Source organism: Aulonocara sp. 'chitande type north' Nkhata Bay, linkage group LG14 (genome assembly GCF_057382095.1).
Source record: "Aulonocara sp. 'chitande type north' Nkhata Bay isolate Kocher_YH1m ecotype deep benthic linkage group LG14, A_spYH_male_GT1.1, whole genome shotgun sequence".
In the NCBI taxonomy this organism is placed as follows: domain Eukaryota; kingdom Metazoa; phylum Chordata; class Actinopteri; order Cichliformes; family Cichlidae; genus Aulonocara; species Aulonocara sp. 'chitande type north' Nkhata Bay.
The window spans coordinates 10,053,445-10,072,942 of NC_141357.1; the positions used below are offsets into that span (position 1 = coordinate 10,053,445).

General features: G+C 41.9%; 2 protein-coding genes across 4 annotated transcripts in view; one reads left to right on the plus strand and one right to left on the minus strand.

Annotated features, from left to right (window-relative positions):
- gap43 (growth associated protein 43) lies at positions 1–12,804 on the plus strand. 2 transcript variants are annotated; one of them, XM_086260908.1, is made up of 3 exons: positions 1–318; positions 6,881–7,508; positions 11,482–12,804. In XM_086260908.1, exons 1-3 carry the CDS (start codon positions 289–291, stop codon positions 11,559–11,561), a joined length of 738 nt encoding a protein of 245 aa, XP_086117034.1. In that variant the 5' UTR covers positions 1–288; the 3' UTR covers positions 11,562–12,804. The 2 variants fall into 2 exon arrangements, with proteins under 2 accessions (XP_086117034.1, XP_086117035.1); XM_086260909.1 differs by having other exon boundaries at positions 6,881–7,499.
- Positions 12,805–15,765: 2,961 nt separating this feature from the next.
- The window catches only part of lsamp (limbic system associated membrane protein), a 499,113-nt gene continuing 495,380 nt past the window's right edge, over positions 15,766–19,498 (minus strand). For both annotated transcript variants that reach the window (XM_086260903.1, XM_086260902.1), the window contains one exon: positions 15,766–19,405. In XM_086260903.1, coding sequence (XP_086117029.1) covers positions 19,308–19,405 — 98 coding nt within the window. In that variant the 3' untranslated portion in view covers positions 15,766–19,307. The remainder of the gene's footprint in view (positions 19,406–19,498) is intronic.

A 19,498-nucleotide genomic window follows, 5' to 3' on the forward strand; every position in this document is an offset into this window, starting at 1 on the left:
AGTCATTGTCAGGCAGCGAGTAAGAAAGAGTGAGAGAGTCGCACCCCGGCAGACTGACGGGAGAGCGCGTGTGTGCAAACTGGGATGAGTAAATGTACTGGCCGGCTTAGCTGTTGATACAGCCAGAGAGAGAAAAGAGAGAGAGAGAGCGAGTGAGCGAGAGAGTGTGTGTGCGCGCGAAAGCGAGCGAGAGCGAGAGAGAGAGAGAGGGAGAGGGTGAGAGAGAAGTGAAAGGGAGAAAAAAGGGAAGAAAAGAAGCAGAGAAGAAAAAGGGAGGATACTACAACTATGCTGTGCTGCATAAGAAGAACCAAACCGGTAAACTGCTCTGATTTGCTTTATCAATATTTTTCAGCTTCACCTCAGTTCTGAACTTTGTGACTGTTGGGTTTGTTTTTTAGTTTTGTCTTTTCTTTTCTTTTTTGCCAATTTTGGTGAGATTAGGAGGCACGAGGTGGGATTAGCCAAAATGTTGGTGTAATTTTCTGTGACTTGAGGCCTGACTTGTCTTTATAGAAATCTATCCACGGAGCACAGACACGCCTAGTTAATGTGATTATCCTGCATGAATGGATGCTGCCACAATGCCTCTCAGACCTCACACCGTACTTGTAGAAAGGCAGCAAGAATGTAATGTGATCCTGGGCCGACGGTATTCCCTCTTATTGATTAAGTGCTTGAAAAAAGTGAACTATTACTGAATGGCACTTGATAGATTATGTATTGTCTTCAATATCAAAGCTGAAATACTCTGATTTATCCACTAAACCCAATCTCATCCACCGGCGAGTGATGCTTTAGATAAATGACAGTTTTCTCTTAACCTACGCCTTAAACAGGGGCAGGGGAGAGGTCTAGGTATCTTCTGTATTAGTCTTATGTTAAGCAGAAGAAGTGGGTGACAGAGGAAAGTGCATCATTTCCACAGTGTGAAGGGGGGAAAAAAGGGTGGGGTACTGACTGAGTGAGCAGCTCCATCATGTCAGTGGCCTCGAGGGGGGAATACAATGGGAATAAATGAGCATAAATGGATTATCATAGCCCTCCAGCTTTTTGAGTGGTTGCTGTCAATGGAGGGTTCTATGAAGTGAGCACTCATTTAAAAGGGTGTGAAAGGGTGGTGCTGGGTACCCGTGGCCAGTCTTGTCCCGGCAGTGAATATGAAATGAAAGAAAGGTGTTGCACTGAGGTAGCATTTCAGCAGCTGTCGCGGTGGTTCTGCATGTGATCGCGGGCGATGCTCCTGCTGCTATCTCAGAACTGATTAGGGTTTTTATCAGAGCCATAACACGCTGGATTCCGATGGCACTCTGATTGCTTCTTAAATGTCAGCCCGGATGAGTCATATTAGCTCTGGCAGAGAGAGAAAAAGAGGAAAGAAAGGCTTGCCAGATGAACTCCATGCAGGTGGAGCAGGATGCAGGGAGAGAAAGAGGGAGAAACAGAAGCAGGGTGGTGCACATGGAGCTAGATGGAAGAGGGGGGAAAAGGGAGAAGACGCTGATACAGAGGTGAAACAGGGATTGGGACAGGGAGTGGAGGCTGTGAGGTATGGGGCATGGGCGGGGGGGTGGAGGTAGGGAGAGGCATGAATGCAACAAAGCAGAAAGGTGAAGATGGAATGAAACTAGATGGCTGACTACAACTCGCAGATATGTGGTGGAGCGAGAACGTGGTGATGGTGGTGGTGGTGGTGGCTGGAGTAGGTGAGCAGGCGCGAAGATGAGAAAGGGAGCAGCACGAGGAAACATTGAAGGAAGAGAAGCCGGCACGCTGCACACTGCAGCCATGTGGGTGAGGCACTAGCTTTTTTTTTTTTCCTACGGAAGGCTGTCGCCGCCTCAAGCGTGCACCACAGGGGAGGGTAAAAAAGAAAAAAAACGTCCTCCCAGCCTACAAGCACTTATCTTCGTGCTCCTGCATTTGAGCATAAATGAATCCGGACAGACTGCGCGGTCTTCACGGATGGATGAGCAAAAAGCATGATTTTCTGCTCTGGAGTATGGCAGCGTTGCTGTGGGGTCCCGCCATTGTGGAGTGTTAAGTGCTGTTGCAACATCTCCACTATATGGGAGTGGCTACGGGCACCTAGTTTAAGTCCCATCTGCCTCCCTCGCTTTTTATGCAGCTTTACAACAATATTCAGCTCTCACCTCAACATCTTGAACCCAGTTCCAGGTTGTGCTTATAAGCAGAACTTAAGCAGAATCAAATCCCGCCCAAATGAGCTATTCCTCTAACACTCAACTCTCCATCTCTACTTCTTATCACACGTCACCACTAACACAACCACCACCGTGCGCAACCCTTGCCCTTTCCCTCAGGCATCACCTTCTTTTCCTCTCTCCTCTACCCCGTCTCTTATCTGGTTACCTATGGATACAGTGCTCACTCATTTGCAGTGTGTGACTGGCTGCTCTCTTGCCCAGGTCACTCTTGAAAACAAGGTTTTTAGTCTCAACTGAGACTTTCCTCTGCTTTAGGCTGTAATAAAGAAAGAAAGAAAGAAACATATATATCTCCAGCCCCCGATGAGATCAGTGGCGATTGCAGAGCCTTTGTTCAGCCAGAGAGCTGATGTAAGTGAATTAAAGGCTGCTCCAGAGGACGTAATGAGGCCGGCATATGGCTGCTTATTAGTTGCTGTGGAGCATCTTTTCCCGGGCCATCGTAGAAGAAACAGTGCATCCTTTACGGCTGCTCATCAATTCACCGTCAAAGGAAGAGGAAAAAAGCGTGAGAGGAGGGAGAGATGGCGAGAGACGGCGAGCGGGGGCTGTGGCAGTCACCACCTGAGCCCCCCTCTCCTCATCTGCAGGAGATAGCCGGCTAAAAGGGTGTGGTGCTCCGCTGTGCCTATGTGCGTGTATGTGTGTGTGTGAGAGAGGGAGAATGAGTGGGTAGCAGTTTGCTCATGGAGAGTGAAAGACGACAGGGAGAGAAAGAGGGAGATATTCAGCAGTTCCAGACAGCAGTTCAGTCTTTGCTGTCTGGATGGCTCCTGCAGGAAAGCAGACACGGCCACAGAAATCACGCCGAAGACAAGATAGAGGTGCCATTGCAGAGAGAAACGTGTGCCACCGGCAAGGGTGGCTGACAGTCTCTCTCCACCTGCTCGGTGGAGCTGTGGTAATATGACAACTGCTCGGTGGAGTTTTTCCATTTTATTTCAAAGAGTGCCAGTGCGCTATACAGTCTGTTTTATGACTTCTAATTTTATTACATACAAGCCTCCCATATTAAAGTGCAGCTGCACCTGTTGGCTTGGCGATAATAAAAAAAGGGGTGTCTGCAAAGCAAGCATCTCCATTATGCATGCAAATATTACCTTTAATATTTCTCTCCTCTTTCGCTTGAGGCATTCAATGCTGGGTGAAGTGGAGAGGCAAATAATCTCAGGACTTGAATGGATTGCAATAGTAATAGTAATAATATTAATAAGTAAGAAAAACCCCAACATTATCATTAGACAGCATGCACGAATGCATTAGTGTGAGTTGCGGTCCGATGGCACTAACCTCGCTGCTTCCACTGTGTCTTCCCCTCCCCCCCCGCCTCCTGAAACAAGTCCCTAATGGCACTCTAAATGAGGCAGTGGGAAGGTGGTGGATTGTTACTTGTGTCACCATTGGGGGGATGGTGCGTGTGTGAGTGTGTGGTTATGGATAAAGCCATTGACTGTGGGGTGTGGTTCTTACAACAGCCGGTGCCCACCCAAGGACAGAGGCGGACAGGGAGAGAGGCTCAGACTGCAGCTGTAATAGACACATCCAGCCAGTCAGATAATGCACTGAGCGCATTTCACCATGTCCATTTATTATCTTTGCAGACAAATCCGACAGAGAGGGTGTGTGTGTGTGTCCTGTGGTGAATGGCACTCTTGCATTTTGATAACCCGTGAACTAGATTCTCTCGTCACAGGTCAGCTGCTTTTATAGCACAGTGTCAGTTTATCCTGGAGCAAGCCTTTTTAATGTTGCTACATCATACTACAGCTAATATAATTGCACAAAGATTGCATAATTGCTGGCTTCATAATCTTGCAAGAATTGCACTATTACGTTGCAAACATTCCACATTTTCTTGGAGATTAAAAGCAGTTTTTCAGCGGTTAAAGTAGTGTATCTATGGCAACCAGAACGACTGTGTGCAAATAGCAAGCACTGCAGGCTAATTGTAGTAAGCCATTTGACTAACTCATAATGCAAATATGTTGTCTCACTGCAAATTAATCAAGGAAGAGTTTAAACAGCCACTAAGTCTTGCCTTATTTATGAATGGAGATGTGCACCACATAGATGCCGGGTGCAAAAGCGCCTGCAGGGAGGGTACGTGACCGGGGTTCAATTACCGGTCAGAGGCTTCAAGGTGCAGGTCTTAAATGATGTGCAATGATGCTTCTGTTTGGGATTTAAATACAGTGCAGGCAAATGTCAGCTGTGCTGGGTCAAGTAATCTTTGGTTTTGCATCTCAGAAGTGAATCCATGAAGAAGAAGAAGAAAAATCACAGCACGGCATTTTTTTATTTTTATTTTTTTAAGGGTGATGCACACACAAGTATCAATAATTCAAGTGATGACGCTCCAGCTGTGGTCAAACTGTGATGGTGATGCTTCTTCCTGTCTTCGTACCACCAGATGAGATCATCTGGTGCTCCTCTGGTATTTTATCACATTTCCCCAACCTCTAACATAAATGACATCGCTCTTCTGTTCCAATAATGATGTCATACCCCTTATTCCCAAACACCCTTCATCCATCGCTTTCTCTTTCTCCGTCTGACTCACTGAACCCAGCCAGTAAGTAATTCTATTAAGAGTTAAGTGCTCGGGTCAGATTTTTGGCAATTGTAAGCACCTATGAGATCAGACACAATAAAAGCCCAATAAGTCACTGGAGACGTGCATATTATTAAGAGCAGAGGGTGTGGTGGTGGTGGTGGTGCTTTGTCTGCCAGCTCTCTGTTCTGCTGAAGTTTATTTCCACACCCACTGGCCGGTAGCTTGTTTAGCTCCAGTTCAGATTTTAAATGTGAATCACTACATTTAAGTGTGTATTTCATTTATCTGTCTTATAATTTCACACTGCACAATATTACTCTGGAAGACTGTGTATATTAACCCGAACCCGGGGGAATAAAGGCGGAGGAGCTGAATATACCAATACAGCTGCACCTTGCCCTCGCTGCTCCAATATTGCACTGACACGCTGACCCTGAGGAAGACGTGTTGATTTAGGGCCTCGGGGTCTTAAATCACTCCACACAGATGTGATCCCTCACACAGGCTGTCCAAGTCAAAGCTCATATCCTACATAATGACACACTGGGAGACCATACATAGGGGGTGGATGCAGAGGCACGAAAGCTCTTTCCACCCAGATTCATTGGCCTTAAACAAGACGTTGCCAGATCTCGGTGACACAGACATTAATGTAAGCACATACATTTTACCCCTTTGCCCCCTACCGCCACACCCTGCCGCTGCTACCGTTGCTTCATCGCATCCCTGGCTTTTCCATGCTGATTACTCCACCTGATTTACGAGTTCCTATTGGCCCGCTCCCCCCGAGGGGTCAGGCGCACTGCCAATCAGGGTGACATATAGTCTTTCATAGCACCGAACAGCAGACAGGCTCTGTGATGAGTTAGCACTCTGGTTGTCAAGGTAACCTTTGATGGTTGGGAGGGGTATGGCAGTGAATGGTGAGGAGATTGTAGCAGGGAGCTCGTTCCCTAGCAGCCAGACACGGAGCTGCTATATACTGTACCCAGAGAATAAAGATTGGCTCCGATTTTGAGCACTGCTCATAATTTTGAGGATATCATTAGCAGAGACTGCAGGAAAGATTAATGGATGCCACGGAGAGCGTCTATATTTAAGTTTAATTATTCACTAAATCTATTTTCAGGGTTATTATCAGGAGGACAATATCAGCCTCATGCCTGGGTTGAATAACTGCAATAAATGCCCGGAGACACTTGTCACAACCTAAAATCACAGCGCCTTGGATTTATTATGTGGAGACAATAAATCTCCTCACTCTGGCACGTGAAATGATAAAATGCTGTAGGGTCAAGCTAAGCCTTGATACCTGGAAGGACCAAAATAAATAAATAAATAAATAAATAAAAAATAGATTGTGTTGTTTTCTCACTTTGTTTTTCCATTTGGTACAACTGATGCTACACAGTCTGCATGCTGCTTGACGGTTTGTGTTCTTTTGCTTCATTACACTTATTCACGTTCATTTGAGGCTTTCGATTGGTTCCAACACCTGCGAGAGAATATTTTACCTTGATTTGTTTGCCTATTCATTTGGAATGTACTGATTCATTTTGTGTTGCCACTTTCAGTGCTCATCATTCATTCCTTTATTTGATTTGATTTCTTTTCATTAGATTTATATGACTCATAGCACAACCCACTATTTGATGGACAGCTTTGGATCCAGTAACCGAAGGTAATATCAAGGAAAGACTTTCAATATTACCCTGTCTCCTGTCCTACTCCTAACTCTGCTCCTCATCTCATCCCGCACTTTTATTCTAAACATGTCCTGAAATTTTAACCTTTTCCCAGCCTATGATTGTCATGTAATGGTTAGAAATATATATATATTTATTAAGCTTTCCCATTTCACGATATACACTTTTTTCTTTTCTTGACTTCTGACCTTTCAGTTTGACTATTTTTTACATACTTTAGCAAACAGAAATAAAGCATGCCTTCTCGTGATCAAGCAGCATGCCAACAAAAAGAGGGATAGACACACACAAACACAGCAACAACTGGACACTAGCAAAATAAAGACATTCAGCGCAACCTTTTCAACTCTTGCAGTAAATGTTAACCTGGTATGTTGTCTATCGCCTGCCAGGTGGAGAAGAATGAGGAGGCGGACCAGAAGATTGAACAGGATGGCACCACCAACAAACCCGAGGACAAGGCCCACAAGGCTGCCACCAAAATACAGGCCAGCTTCCGTGGACATATAACTCGGAAAAAGATGAAAGACGGAGAGGAGGAGAAAGAGGGTGACAGTCCTGCTGCTGCAGAGGAGGCAACAGAGGGAGGAGAGGAGGCAAAGAAAGCGGAGGGAGAGGAGGCACCTGCTAAGCAGGATGAAGCCGCAGGAGAAGAGGCTAAGAAGGAGGAAGAGGAGACAAACCAAGCCAAAAGCCCTGTGGCAGACAAGCCAGCTAACTCTCCGGCAGCTGCTGCCACAGCAACGTCTCCTGTAGCGGTCGCCCCGGCTGCTGCGTCTCCCACGGCCGCCGCAGCGCCCTCTGAACCCAAGAAAGAGGAGCCAAAAGCGGAGGAGAAAGCTGAGGAGAAGCCCAAAGAGGTGGAGGCCCCAGCCAAGAGTCCCACCACGGCCACAGCTGAAGAGAAGAAGGAGGAGAAGAGCGAAGAGAAAAAGGAGGAGGCCAGACAAGCCGACGTGCCTGCTGCTGTCAGTCCGACAGCTGAGAAGGAGGAGCCTAACCAAACAAAAGGTAAACAAGGTATGCAGAATAGGAGAGAGCTCCATGTGGTCAGGAAGAAAGGTTTACCAGCACATTCTCACTTATGCACATGTTCGTGAGGGCAGTGAGTTCAGGGCTAAAAATAGTTCCAGCCACTTCCACCAATCAAAAAGCAATTACTTACTGTAAATATAAAATCGAGAAGAATAGGTGAGCTTTTACACAGTCTGCTTGGCAGGCTCCACAGGACATAGCCGCTTGGTGTGTCTTTGGGATTTAGAGATATTTGGCAGTGCTCCACCATTCACTGGTTAACACAGAGACACAGCTCAATATAAGATTAGACCTCCTTGTAGCTCAGCCTCTGCAAGATGAAAACTCCATACTGATTAGACAGAGGCCGGCATAGAAAATGATAAGCACTGGTCAAGAGTGTGGTACACACTGATATTGTTATACTGGGAATGATCAAAGCTATTGATAAAAAGCAATGTGTTGTTTGCATAATGTAAAAGCAGCATGAATTATAAATCACTGAGGTTAATAAAGCTCTCAGATGCCTTCACACGAGGTGTGATATATTAACCTGACTGCTACCATAGTCATGAAAAACGGTTGTAATGGATGACCCAGTTAAACTTCTTTTTTTTTTTTAAAGTACATCACCTTAAACTATTTGGTAAAAAAAAAAAAGTCTTCCAGCACTGTCATGTGATGTCCAATTACAGCAGGAATGTGGACCTGAGAAGAAACTGGAGATTAAATGATATTATTCCACTGATACAACACTGTCACAAGATACACTTGACATGAACTCATATTTCTGGTCCAAGGACTCTCAGACTGGGTCAGACAGGTAGTTAATGGAGCATGCTCAGTCTGGAGCTGGTGGGGGCGTGAGGTGGGAAACACACACACACATGCATACACCAACTGGAGAACTACACAGAAAGTAGGTCACCTAGGCAGCACTGTCTCCCTGTTGTCATAGTTACCACCTCGATGGGATAGCTGGCCTGCATGGAGCAGTGCGGGTAGAACAGGTGCTCTGATTTAAATGAATGATTAATGATCCCTACTGGTCACGATCCGCACTGGGGAAGTCTGCCATAAACAAACACTACTTGACAAAGATCTGCTTATTAAGAATTCACTGCTGTCTACAATCTGCTTAACTTACCAAAGTGACTCAGAGACCAAAATTAATATTTATGACCAAATCGCTCAGTTAAGGTTTGTTGCACACAGAAAAGAGTCACATCCACAAGGATGATGGGTACTCTATGAGGCGGTCTCTATGTCACAAATTCTTATCGAATTCCTGCACTTATAGAGCACTTCTCTTACATTAAAAGGTGGCAACAGATTCATTAATAATGAAAAGAAATAGTAGATTAATTTGGAAAACTAAAAAGAGGAGGCAGGAAAAATAAGTTAAAAACATTAAAGAAAACACTAGAACTTAACTAGAAAAAGTAATAAGTAGTAGAAACAGATTCTCACTATAAACAAGCCATCAGTGATGTTGGACTGTCCAGATGTAGTGACTCAGAGACGATATAGAAAGATGATTTCTTTATTTGATAAAGCTGACTCTGTAGCGTTTTCAGTGGGATTAATGTTTCGTTCCTCATCCAAGTGACTTCTTCAGTCTCCACTCCAGACTGAGTCAGATGTATTTTAGTTTTTGTTTTGGCACAGCGAGCAGCAGTGAGCAGGGGGATTTCAGGGTGCTACTGAGTGAAAACCCTAGAGTGACATAAGGTTTTTATATGTATCTAGTGAATTCTAACTCTTTTTTGGGAAACAGAGCATTGAAGCTGTTAAAAGCAGATTATAGACTATATTAAATAATAAACACATAAACAAGCTGCAACGTACCTTTAATGAAATATATATGCAGATGGAGACTTAGATCAGAATCAGTTGTAACACCAGATATGTGGTTCTCAAGAGCTCATTATAACGCTAAGAGTTGGGTGTCATCTGCATAGCAGTGAAATTAATACCGTGCTTATGGATATTGGCACTTTTATCAGCTTTTTTCAGATATGAACATGTTTACATTCAAAATCCGATTTATCTGGACTTACCTGCTTTACATCTGAATGAACGTCCTGGTCGATTATGAGACCACAGTCTAACCAGATCAGACCTATTAATGTTTGCCCAGCACTTTTAAAATGACACAATATCTGAAAGCAGGCTGTCATATTAAGACAGGCTTGTACATCATTAGAAGTCCTCTCTCACATCTTTGTGAATGGCTTGTGTTAGTAGAGCGTGCCCTAAACTACATTAACGTGCATATAATAGCATTTTATCTCATCAACTCTGATTGTAAATCCAAAAAAGATTAAAAAAGGATGCCATTTCCAGTTCAGTAGAGATTTCAATCTCTCTTTGAGAATGAGGGGTGGCACTAGCTCTCTCTGATCTCAGATTTTAGTGACAATGATGGAGAAAAGCAACCATTCAAAAGTGTGGTTACACTTCACTTGAGTCAATGGTCACAAATGCAACAAGTCTTTTGCTGTGTGGCTGTTTTTGTAACTCTCCTGCATATGTTTCAATGAAGCTATGAGAACCATTTATGTAAAACATACCTCAGTGCGAATGACAGAATTTAAAGCTGGCGATGTTATCAGTCTGAAAAGAGCTTTTGCGCTTCATATTTTTTCTGCCATGATCTCATTAGTCTTATTTACTAAAGACTAAGAGGTCAGTGAGTAGAAATGATGAAACACTTATAAATGTTTGTTTCCCTGTCTGCAATCTTCATACACAAACCCAGCAGCAAAGCTAAACTGTCACTTCAGCCGGTAACTGGTGTATGAAAGTGAGCTCGCGCTGATGTCAGACACAAGAAATGACGGGCTTTGGCTCTGTAAATTGGGTGAAATTGGATTTGCATCGCACAGTTCAGTGGCTGTAGTGAAGGACATTCTCAAATCTGTCACAGTGGCTAACAAGCTAATTATCTCTTACCTGGAAGATCTGCCATGAGTCATGCTGTCTTGAGTCACACACACAATCGCGCATTAGTGCAGACACCGTTGCCCCACTTCTCTCTTTCCCTCCCTCCCTCGCCCTCCCACACACAAACACACGCACACACCAGGAGACATGCACCCTGGTCTCCATTGCAATGATATCATTCCTTGATGTCTCCTCCTAATAAAAGAATATGATCTCATCGGGGTGTGACATCACCCCGATGAGATCACTCGGATAACGAGTTTGGGCAGGAACAACAAAGACCCCAAAATCAGTGTAGCTCCTGCATAGTGCAAGAAGGTCTTTATTAAGTATAAATGAGAATGTCTTTGCTTTTTTGGAGCTAAAAAGCGCACCAGCTACAGGATTATTAAAGAAGGATATTATGATTTAATGTTGAAAAATATAAAGTACCTGAGCAAGAATCTCATTAGCATTTGCTTTGTGATGTATCACGGATTGCTACTCAGCAGTGTGCACCTCTTAGCAAGTTATCGTTGCCTGCTATCATAGTGCAGTGCACTCTGGGCATCACACTGTATCAGATGTGACAGGCCAAGATGCTCCTGTTAGCTTTGTGATGCCCGTTCAAATGCTTCATGGGTCCATTAGGAGCAAGCTCTTCTTTTATTATTTACACAGTCAGTGCGGGCTTCAGACATGCTCTCAGTTTAAGCGGAGCTGACACATTGTGAACAACACAGAATTCCATGTGCGAATAATTTTTTTGAGAGGGAAGATGTGAATATTTTGAGAATTTCCGAATGTTACATGGCTTTTTTTTTCATATAGAGGGTGAAATATTTAAAACATCAAAAGTTACTGCTCATGAGTGAAATCTTTGAAGCTCTGTATCTCAGGCGCCCCAGACAGAGCTTTATTACTCTACTCGCAATGTAAAACCACCTCTCCACCTCTCCTCTTCTCTTCTTTCTCCACCCTCCTTTCATCTATCCCGCCCCAAACCCCTTCTCTCTACCCTTACACCCTCTACCCCACCACTTCTTACATTAAGATGCTGCAGAGGAGTCTAAAGGAGAGGAGGCCACCCCGGCAGATGCAGAGGCGGAGGCCACCGAGTCCAAGGATGCTTAAGGCTAAAGTCTAACTTAATGAAAGCAGAATTAAAAGTATGAAGAATACCACAAAAACGAAAAATCTAAAAAGGTTGCTCTTTGCCTTCTCAATGTGAAGGCAGTCCGTTTCTATTTGTTTGTCATTTTTTGTGTGGCAATGATTTTCTCATGTTGGGGGAGTTTCCAGCGTGAAGTTTTTTGGCTCAAGCTAACACTGTACTATGCGCAAGTGATGACGATGCTGACGACGACGGTGATGATGATGTTGATGTTGCTGATGTTTATGAAAAGCGACTCTTACCGTGATGGTGATGATGTCGAGGTGGATGATTTCATTTGGTACATCTTCACTATTTGATGTAAAACCGGGGGTGGAATGAACGCTTCCAACTGGATATTTACACATTTAAAATTTCAAAAAAAGAATGCATTGCCAATGCGCCGTATTGTATTTGCATTGTAATGCACTTTCTTTCTTCAGACACATTTTGCAAATGAAATCCGTATTGCAAATGCACGCACAAAAAGACAACCAGGTTTATAAATGCAATTCATGTTTTCGACACGATCCAAGTGTACTGAGAACACAACAAAGAGGTAATGTACTGACACACTGAATGGATAATAGAATGTATGATTAAATGTGTGACATTTCCAGTTGGGGCAGCTTTATCCTGAATCCCAAAAACAATATTTACTCAACTTTCTCTATTCTGCTTGAGTCATTCAAGCTTGGTTTACACCCCTTTTACAAACTCTGTATACTCACAGTTACAGTAAATAAAGGACCTATTGCCATTTAAATGATGTGATCATATAATAAAAACTCTAGAAATCAACTATATTATTGATGTAACTGGCTCTTACATATTACAATTTGTGCTCTGCCAACCAAACGTGAGGCCATAGCATGAACCATTGAACCAGATGCATGATGGGAACTCTCCCTCTGAGAGGAACTTTTTCGCAGTCACAAAAAACTTAAGAGGTGTGGCGGCTTCTTTTTTGATGTCTTTGGTGTTGTTATGACAGTTTATATGAATTGGAAAAATACTCTTGCACTGATGTTACAAAAAAAGATTAAGAGAAAAATCAAACAAATGAGCAAACAACAACAACAAAAAAATTTCCTATGTTCCAGTGAGTGCAATGTCCAGTTTCAATCTTATCGAGGAGTTCAAACTTGTGAGAAAAAAAAATATGAAAAAAATAAAAAATGGTTTCAATGTCTGTTTTCAAAATAAAGCAAATGTGCCAATTACCATCATAAGCTGTGGAGTTTGTTTAAAGCCTGATAGAAACATATTGTCACTTTGAAACACCCGGCAGTTTCCAATAATCATGCTTATTTTCCACTGAATCCATCACGAAACCACACATGTGTGGTTTTATTATAACTCTTGCCCCATGACAGTTGGGATAGACTGCAGCGCCCGCCGCGACCCTGAAGTGGACTAGTGGAAGAAAATGAATGGATAGTATTCCTGTAAGATTAGATGCTCTTGCACCAAACGTACATTAAAACAATACTTACACAGGGAAATACAATTTAATTCAATTCTGTTATGTTTATATAGCCCCAAATCACAACAAAAGCGCTTTACATCGTAAGGTAAAGACCCTACAATAATACAGAGAAGACCCCACCAATTAGATGATCCCTTATGAGCAAGTACTCCCATATCCAAACTGGGAGCTCGTCCCACAGAGAAGAGGCCTGAAAGCTGAAGGCTCCCATTCTAAGTTTAAATACTTTGGAAACCACAAGTAAGCCAGCAGTCAGAGTGCAAAGCGCTCTAATGGGGTAATACTGTACTAGGAAGTCTTTAAGATGAGCCCTGATGAGAAGAAGAAAATATAGGAGAAATATGCTCTCTCCTTCTAGTCCCTGTCAGTACTCGTGCTGCAGCATTTTGGATTAACTGAAGGCTTTTCAGGGAAATCTTAAGACAGCCTGATAACAATGAATTACAGTCGTCCAGCCTAGAAGTAGTAAATACATTAACTGGCTTTTAGCATCACTTTCACACAGGGTGTTTCTAATTTAGATATTGTGCAAGTAGAAGAAAGCAGTCCTACATGCTTGTTTCATATGCACATCGAAGGACATATATTGGTCAAAAATGTCTTCAAGATTTCTCACAGTGTTACTGGAGACCAAAGTCAGGCCATGTAGACGTAAGTGTTTGGTTAGACACCATGTTTCTAAGAAACAGAGTACAGTTACCTCAGTTTTGTCTGAATTTAGAAGCAGAAATTTAGAGATTGTCCACTTTAACTAATTAATGTTTGTTTTCTGGCTTTATGGATTACAGTGCATAGGACTGAAAACGTGTGCTATGCCATTGAATGATACTGACTAAGGGAAGCATGTATAATGTAAACAGAATTGGTAACAGCACAGAACCCTGTGGAACTAGATATTAATCTTAGTGTGTCAAGTCCCCATTTAGATATGATTTAAACTACTGCTGTGTAGTACCTTCAGCATGCTGTAATCGCTGTAATAAGACATTATGGTCAACAGTATTGAACGCTGCACTGAGGTCTAGCGGGACAAGCACAGACATGAGTCCACAATCAGAGACCATAAGAAGATCATTTGTAACCTTCACCAATGCTGCATACTCTGCCATCTTCCAAAGGAATTATAAGAGTAAGTCGCAGCCAAATGTTGCTCATGAAATGCACTTGAATAACTGATCATCAGCAAGTGTGAGCACCTCTATAAAATGAGAACTTTCGGCAGTTCAGGGATGTGTTGACAGAATGTGAAAAAGGAACGACATAATCAGTGATCTTAGAGAAGTAAATGTTGCTGCCCATCAGTCTGTTATAAGTTATAAGGTAATTTCCAAACAGTTTCAATTCCATCATTCTACAGTGAGAAAGATTATTTGAGTGGAAAACATTCCAGGAAGCTGTTGATCTTCCCAGGAATACCACCAAATTCACCCCAAGGCCAGCCATTATACACATCGCTCACAGGCCTCAGTTAGCTTCTTAAATGTTAACGTTCACGACAATAAAAAAAAAAAAAAAGAAAAGAAAAAAAGAAGTATGTTTGGAAGGGCTGCCAGGAGAAACATGGGAACGGCCCAGGTTTCCAAAGTTGCATCTGAATAAACCACAAGACTGTTTGAACAACATCCTTTGGAAAGATGGGACCAAGGCTGACACATTTGGCCATAATGCACAATTGGCTAAAATCAAACAATAAATCAGCACCAACCAACCAATCACCGTACCAACTGAATAGGAGGGATGATGATTTGCACCTGTGGCTAATCTTAAGATATACTAAGAACCAGGTGATATTTTTTAGGTACACTCACACTCCTTTACCAGATTTCTCCAAAGTCTTTACATAAGTCTTTACATATGTTTACATGCACATTTTGCACTGAGCATTACTGATTTTTTTAAAATCTCTAGATTAAAATCTGAATGACTTAATCCTTTACAAGCAATCTGTGTATGCAAATGCTATAGGTCCCATCAGGGCTCAAGGACTCCATGGAAAAATGCAAGACCTGAATATAACATTTACATAAATGCCTTCCGCAATCTATTTGTCAAGTGCTAACAAGAAGAGCATAATCTCCTCAATTAAAATGGCTAGTTCATACCATCCTCATACTCTCTTATCTTCCTGCATTGTCACTCATCATTCCCATTTGAAATCCCTGTACTTTGAAGAGAATGCTTGCTAGCACCTTCTATTTAAAAAGGACAACAACAAAAATGAAATTAAAAAAACAAAAAACTGTACCCACTGTGCTCAGGTATGAAAACAATGGTGAACAGCTACATTTTCCCTACTGGTGTGTGAGGTTTGAATTGAAAAATGTGAACCTACATGTTTTTCTGAAATTGACATTTTATAACGTTTGCATACATTCCAAAAACATTGCACCGTGTGGCTTGTAGATCAGGAGCGGTGAGTAAGACTAGAAAAGTCTCATGTAGGGCATAATTTGGTTTAGTGTGACACCTAGTGGCGAAACCTTTAATTGCAGCACTTGCTGCACATCTCTGTGGTGAAAAGAGCCTGAGCCATATTGTCATTAATGTGTGGCAATATGTGGTAGTGATAACACCACAGTCTTTGTCTTTGGCACCAGAAAAAGGTGAAAATGGACCATTCCCCTTGCTAATGAGCAGAATTTTCACACGTTTCCCGCGGACAAAAACGTCTCCCAGAGAAAACATAACAATACATATATTATTTTATTTGCATGTTACATGGTGATTAACACAACATGTGTTCCAAGCTGTCTCCAGAAAGAAAAGGTTACTTTGCTTCGACATTTCATGTCACATTCAAATACAGAACACTGAATTCAAACAACTTTATTTTGTTAACATTTCTCATATACCTTTATTACATGTCATATTTTATTTTTTAGAAACTGACTTCAATTACCTTATACCATAATAAAGTAAAATAGAAAAAAAGGGACATTGCTGTGTCCTAATCCATGATTGAATCTTAATTCCCCGCGACAAAGGGAAGGAAGTACAAACATGATAGTTACATTTGCCTTTTAAACTTTTAAATGTAGAGTTGTATAAACACAATCTTATGGATTTGCTGACTTTACAACATTCTACAGTAGAAACATAATGCTGTATATACACACAGAGGAAGAGAAAAAAAACAATCTAAACTTAATATAGAGGGTTACAAGTGTAACCATAGCTCAATGGAAAGTAGATAGTTAGCTGCTGGGCCAACTCATCATTTATCTCATGCCTCACATGTATGCCACTTTTCCAGCAGGTTAATCATATAAACAGATGAGTACACACGCACACATACACAAGCCAGTTCGGCGATGTTTTGAGGCAATGCTGAGTAGTAAACTACATAGCTGTATCTACAGTCTTGAGTAGATATCTAGGTCTGTCTGCAGGGGGTTGGTGCTGTGTCATTATAGGCTGGCTGTTGGTTTCTATGAGCAATGGAATAACACCAGATCTCCTTTTTTCTCGCTGCTTTATGGATAAGACAGAGCTCCATGGCTTTTACGTCAGTGGTCCTATAAGTCAAGTGCTTATTAGCTGGTTTTAACCCGCACGGAAGCACTTAGACTTCCACATCGGTGAGCTTAGTCTCATTGGAAAACACACCTGAATGGCAGAAATTCTAGACAATGACCTGTATGCAGGCTCATGAAATTAAATGCAGAACGCAATTTGAGGATATCTGACCCAGCTTTTTTGGTCTGTCAGGGTCTCCCCCGCTGAAATAAAACAAAGAGACAATACATTTATTTTGTCTCTTCTGTAAAGCTCACTGGTAGCACAGACCATGTTTATGGAAACTGATCATGAAAAACTATTTCACCATAGCTACCAGATCATTCGGCTCTAATTAAGGTAAGAAGATAACTGCTGATAAACTACAATAGCGTCCTCAAGTATGGTTAAGTTAGAGCCTAAAAATCAATCTGCAGACTGCAGTATAAAAACACCAGGACTCATTCGCACAGTTGTAAAATAAAACCAAATAAGATAAAATAATAAAAAAAGCACGCAACACAATAAAAGTGTAAAAACAAGCAGCTTCTTTCGTATTCTAAGAGATCTGATCGCAAGACATTGTTTTCGTTGTGTCTCATGGAGCTAATGGAAATATGAATTCATAAATGCTTCAGTTTTGATTAAAAACGCGGTGGGTTTTCAGTCTCTGTACGTCTCAGCTTAGACTGGAGCATTACCAACACTACACACACAGCCATGGCCTCAGAAGCATTTACAATGAGAGAACACACTGGGAACGAGTCTTTTAATGCGTGACAAGGATGACATTAATTACACGTGTGTTTTTACAGTACTATCTCGGCTTGGTTGTTTGAAAGAGCGGAGACCTGAACGCACACATCCAATCAAAGAGCTGAGCTGGGCACTGGAGTCCAAACGCTATTAGTCACCACCAGTGTCAGTGCTGTCTCTTTAACAGCTACGGCCTACGAGCTGCTCCCTTTGAAAGATTTTCTTCAAAATATCAACACGTAACATATTTATTTAACCATTTTGTTCATAAAGAAACTAACTCACTGTTCAGTCTAAGCATTGGCAAAAGAGTGATTAGAAATCTTGCTGTAGGACACGGTGAGGTAACAGCACTATTATTCTCATTATTTCTCATTTGTTTGATTTTTTTTCCCCATAAGGCCTTCAGCACAGTGGCCTTGGTGACACTGAGGGGAACTGCATTCAGTATTCATTTGGTTTCTTCTGTCATATTAAATCTCAGGTATGCGTAAGAGCATTATGAAGCTCATAATACTCCCTCTGTTTAACATCATTTAAGCTAGCACGCATCTCGTTTCAAGGACAGGTACAATAATTACTGCACAGAATTATAAAAAACAAAAAACAACATAAAAAACATTGTTGTATAATGGGTATCTGCCAGGTCCAAAGGTCTGCATTTCATTAATCCTCAACAAATCACAACCATATTCAGAATCATGTAAAATGAGCTTTTTTCATATATAAGGACAGTGGATTCATGAGGTGCACACAAAATAATACCCCCAATATCTATATATTATGATTTTTTCTGTATCATTTTCGTATGAAAACACGTGTTTTTGATTAAGAGAAAAACAAAAAAGTAAGTCATTCATTGGTGTCATACATTTTTATCCAAATTCCAGCAGTAGGGATAAAATGATCCTAAAACTCATCGACTGAATGCAAACACTGCTCGGTGCAGCCTCTGAGATAAACTGCACATCATGGTTTTCTTATCATAGAGTAATACAAAATTTTACTATGTACAGTACGCATCATTATAACCTACTGTGTGTTTCTCTTCCCTGTTCTCTTTTTTGTTGTTGTTTGTAAGTGAGAGTCTAGAAAGAAAAAGAAAAACAGGTTGTTTTTTGGAATAATGGGGAAGGGTCGCAAGATATCACAGAGCTCCAGACAAACTCATTTCTTCAGGTTTGTTTCTGTTCCCATATTTCTGGGCTCCGCTTGCAATGACACTGATTGCAGAGGTATCTGCCTAACACTATATCTGTGTTTCAGCACAGTAGCATCAAATTACAGCTCTAATCTCATCGCAAAATCAGCCGTAGCAGTTTCCCTTTGAGTTTCACATGTGTTAGTTTGAAATTTACGTGTATATTTGGCAGATGCTTTACGTGTTTCTCATTAATGCACTGGTTATAAACACTCGGTTAAATCTACGCTTTAAGTTAACATAATACATCTAAGGGAGTAAGAAGAAATACACCTCATGTCTTCAGTAGTCCTAGAGACAAATGATTGTTTTCTTGGTGTCCCTGTGAGCCAGGCCACCTTCATTTTTATTCCCATGTAGACAACAAAAAAACAAACAACCCCTCCACAACCCCCCTCCCAAAGCCCGACCCAGACCCAGAAGACAAGATAAAGCAGAAACAAAAGAAGTGCATACCAATCAAAAAGAACAATGCAATTCTTTAAAAAGCACTGTTTGCTTGTTTTGTCCTTCATTTTACTCTTTTTTTTTTTGTTGTTGTTCCTAAAACATTTTACTCATAACCCATCGTTTTTTTTTCACACCTGTAAGCAGTGCTCGACAGCACGTAAGGTTTCTGTATCATGATGCAAACAGTCTGGGGAAAAGGCGGCAAAGTTGGTAATAAGGTAGCAGTAAGGATGCCGGTGAGTTGGAGAGAAGAAGAAGAAGAAGAAGAGCGAATGGGGCGGAAGGCCAAGGTGCGAGGCTGGGGGGAGAGAAGGGGAAGGATAGAGGGCAGGGATATTAACACTTCAAGAAAAGGCAGGCGAAGGAGGCTAGCAGGAGCCACAGTGATTGAGATACACAGGCAGAGCCGTTGATATCTCTGCCTGTCCCGGGTCCTGTGTGGAGAAGCAAAGAGAGAAAGGCAGCAGGGTTAATAAGAGCTCACTCAGACTTCTAGAGCAACCACAATATTGGTTTGAACAAGAAAA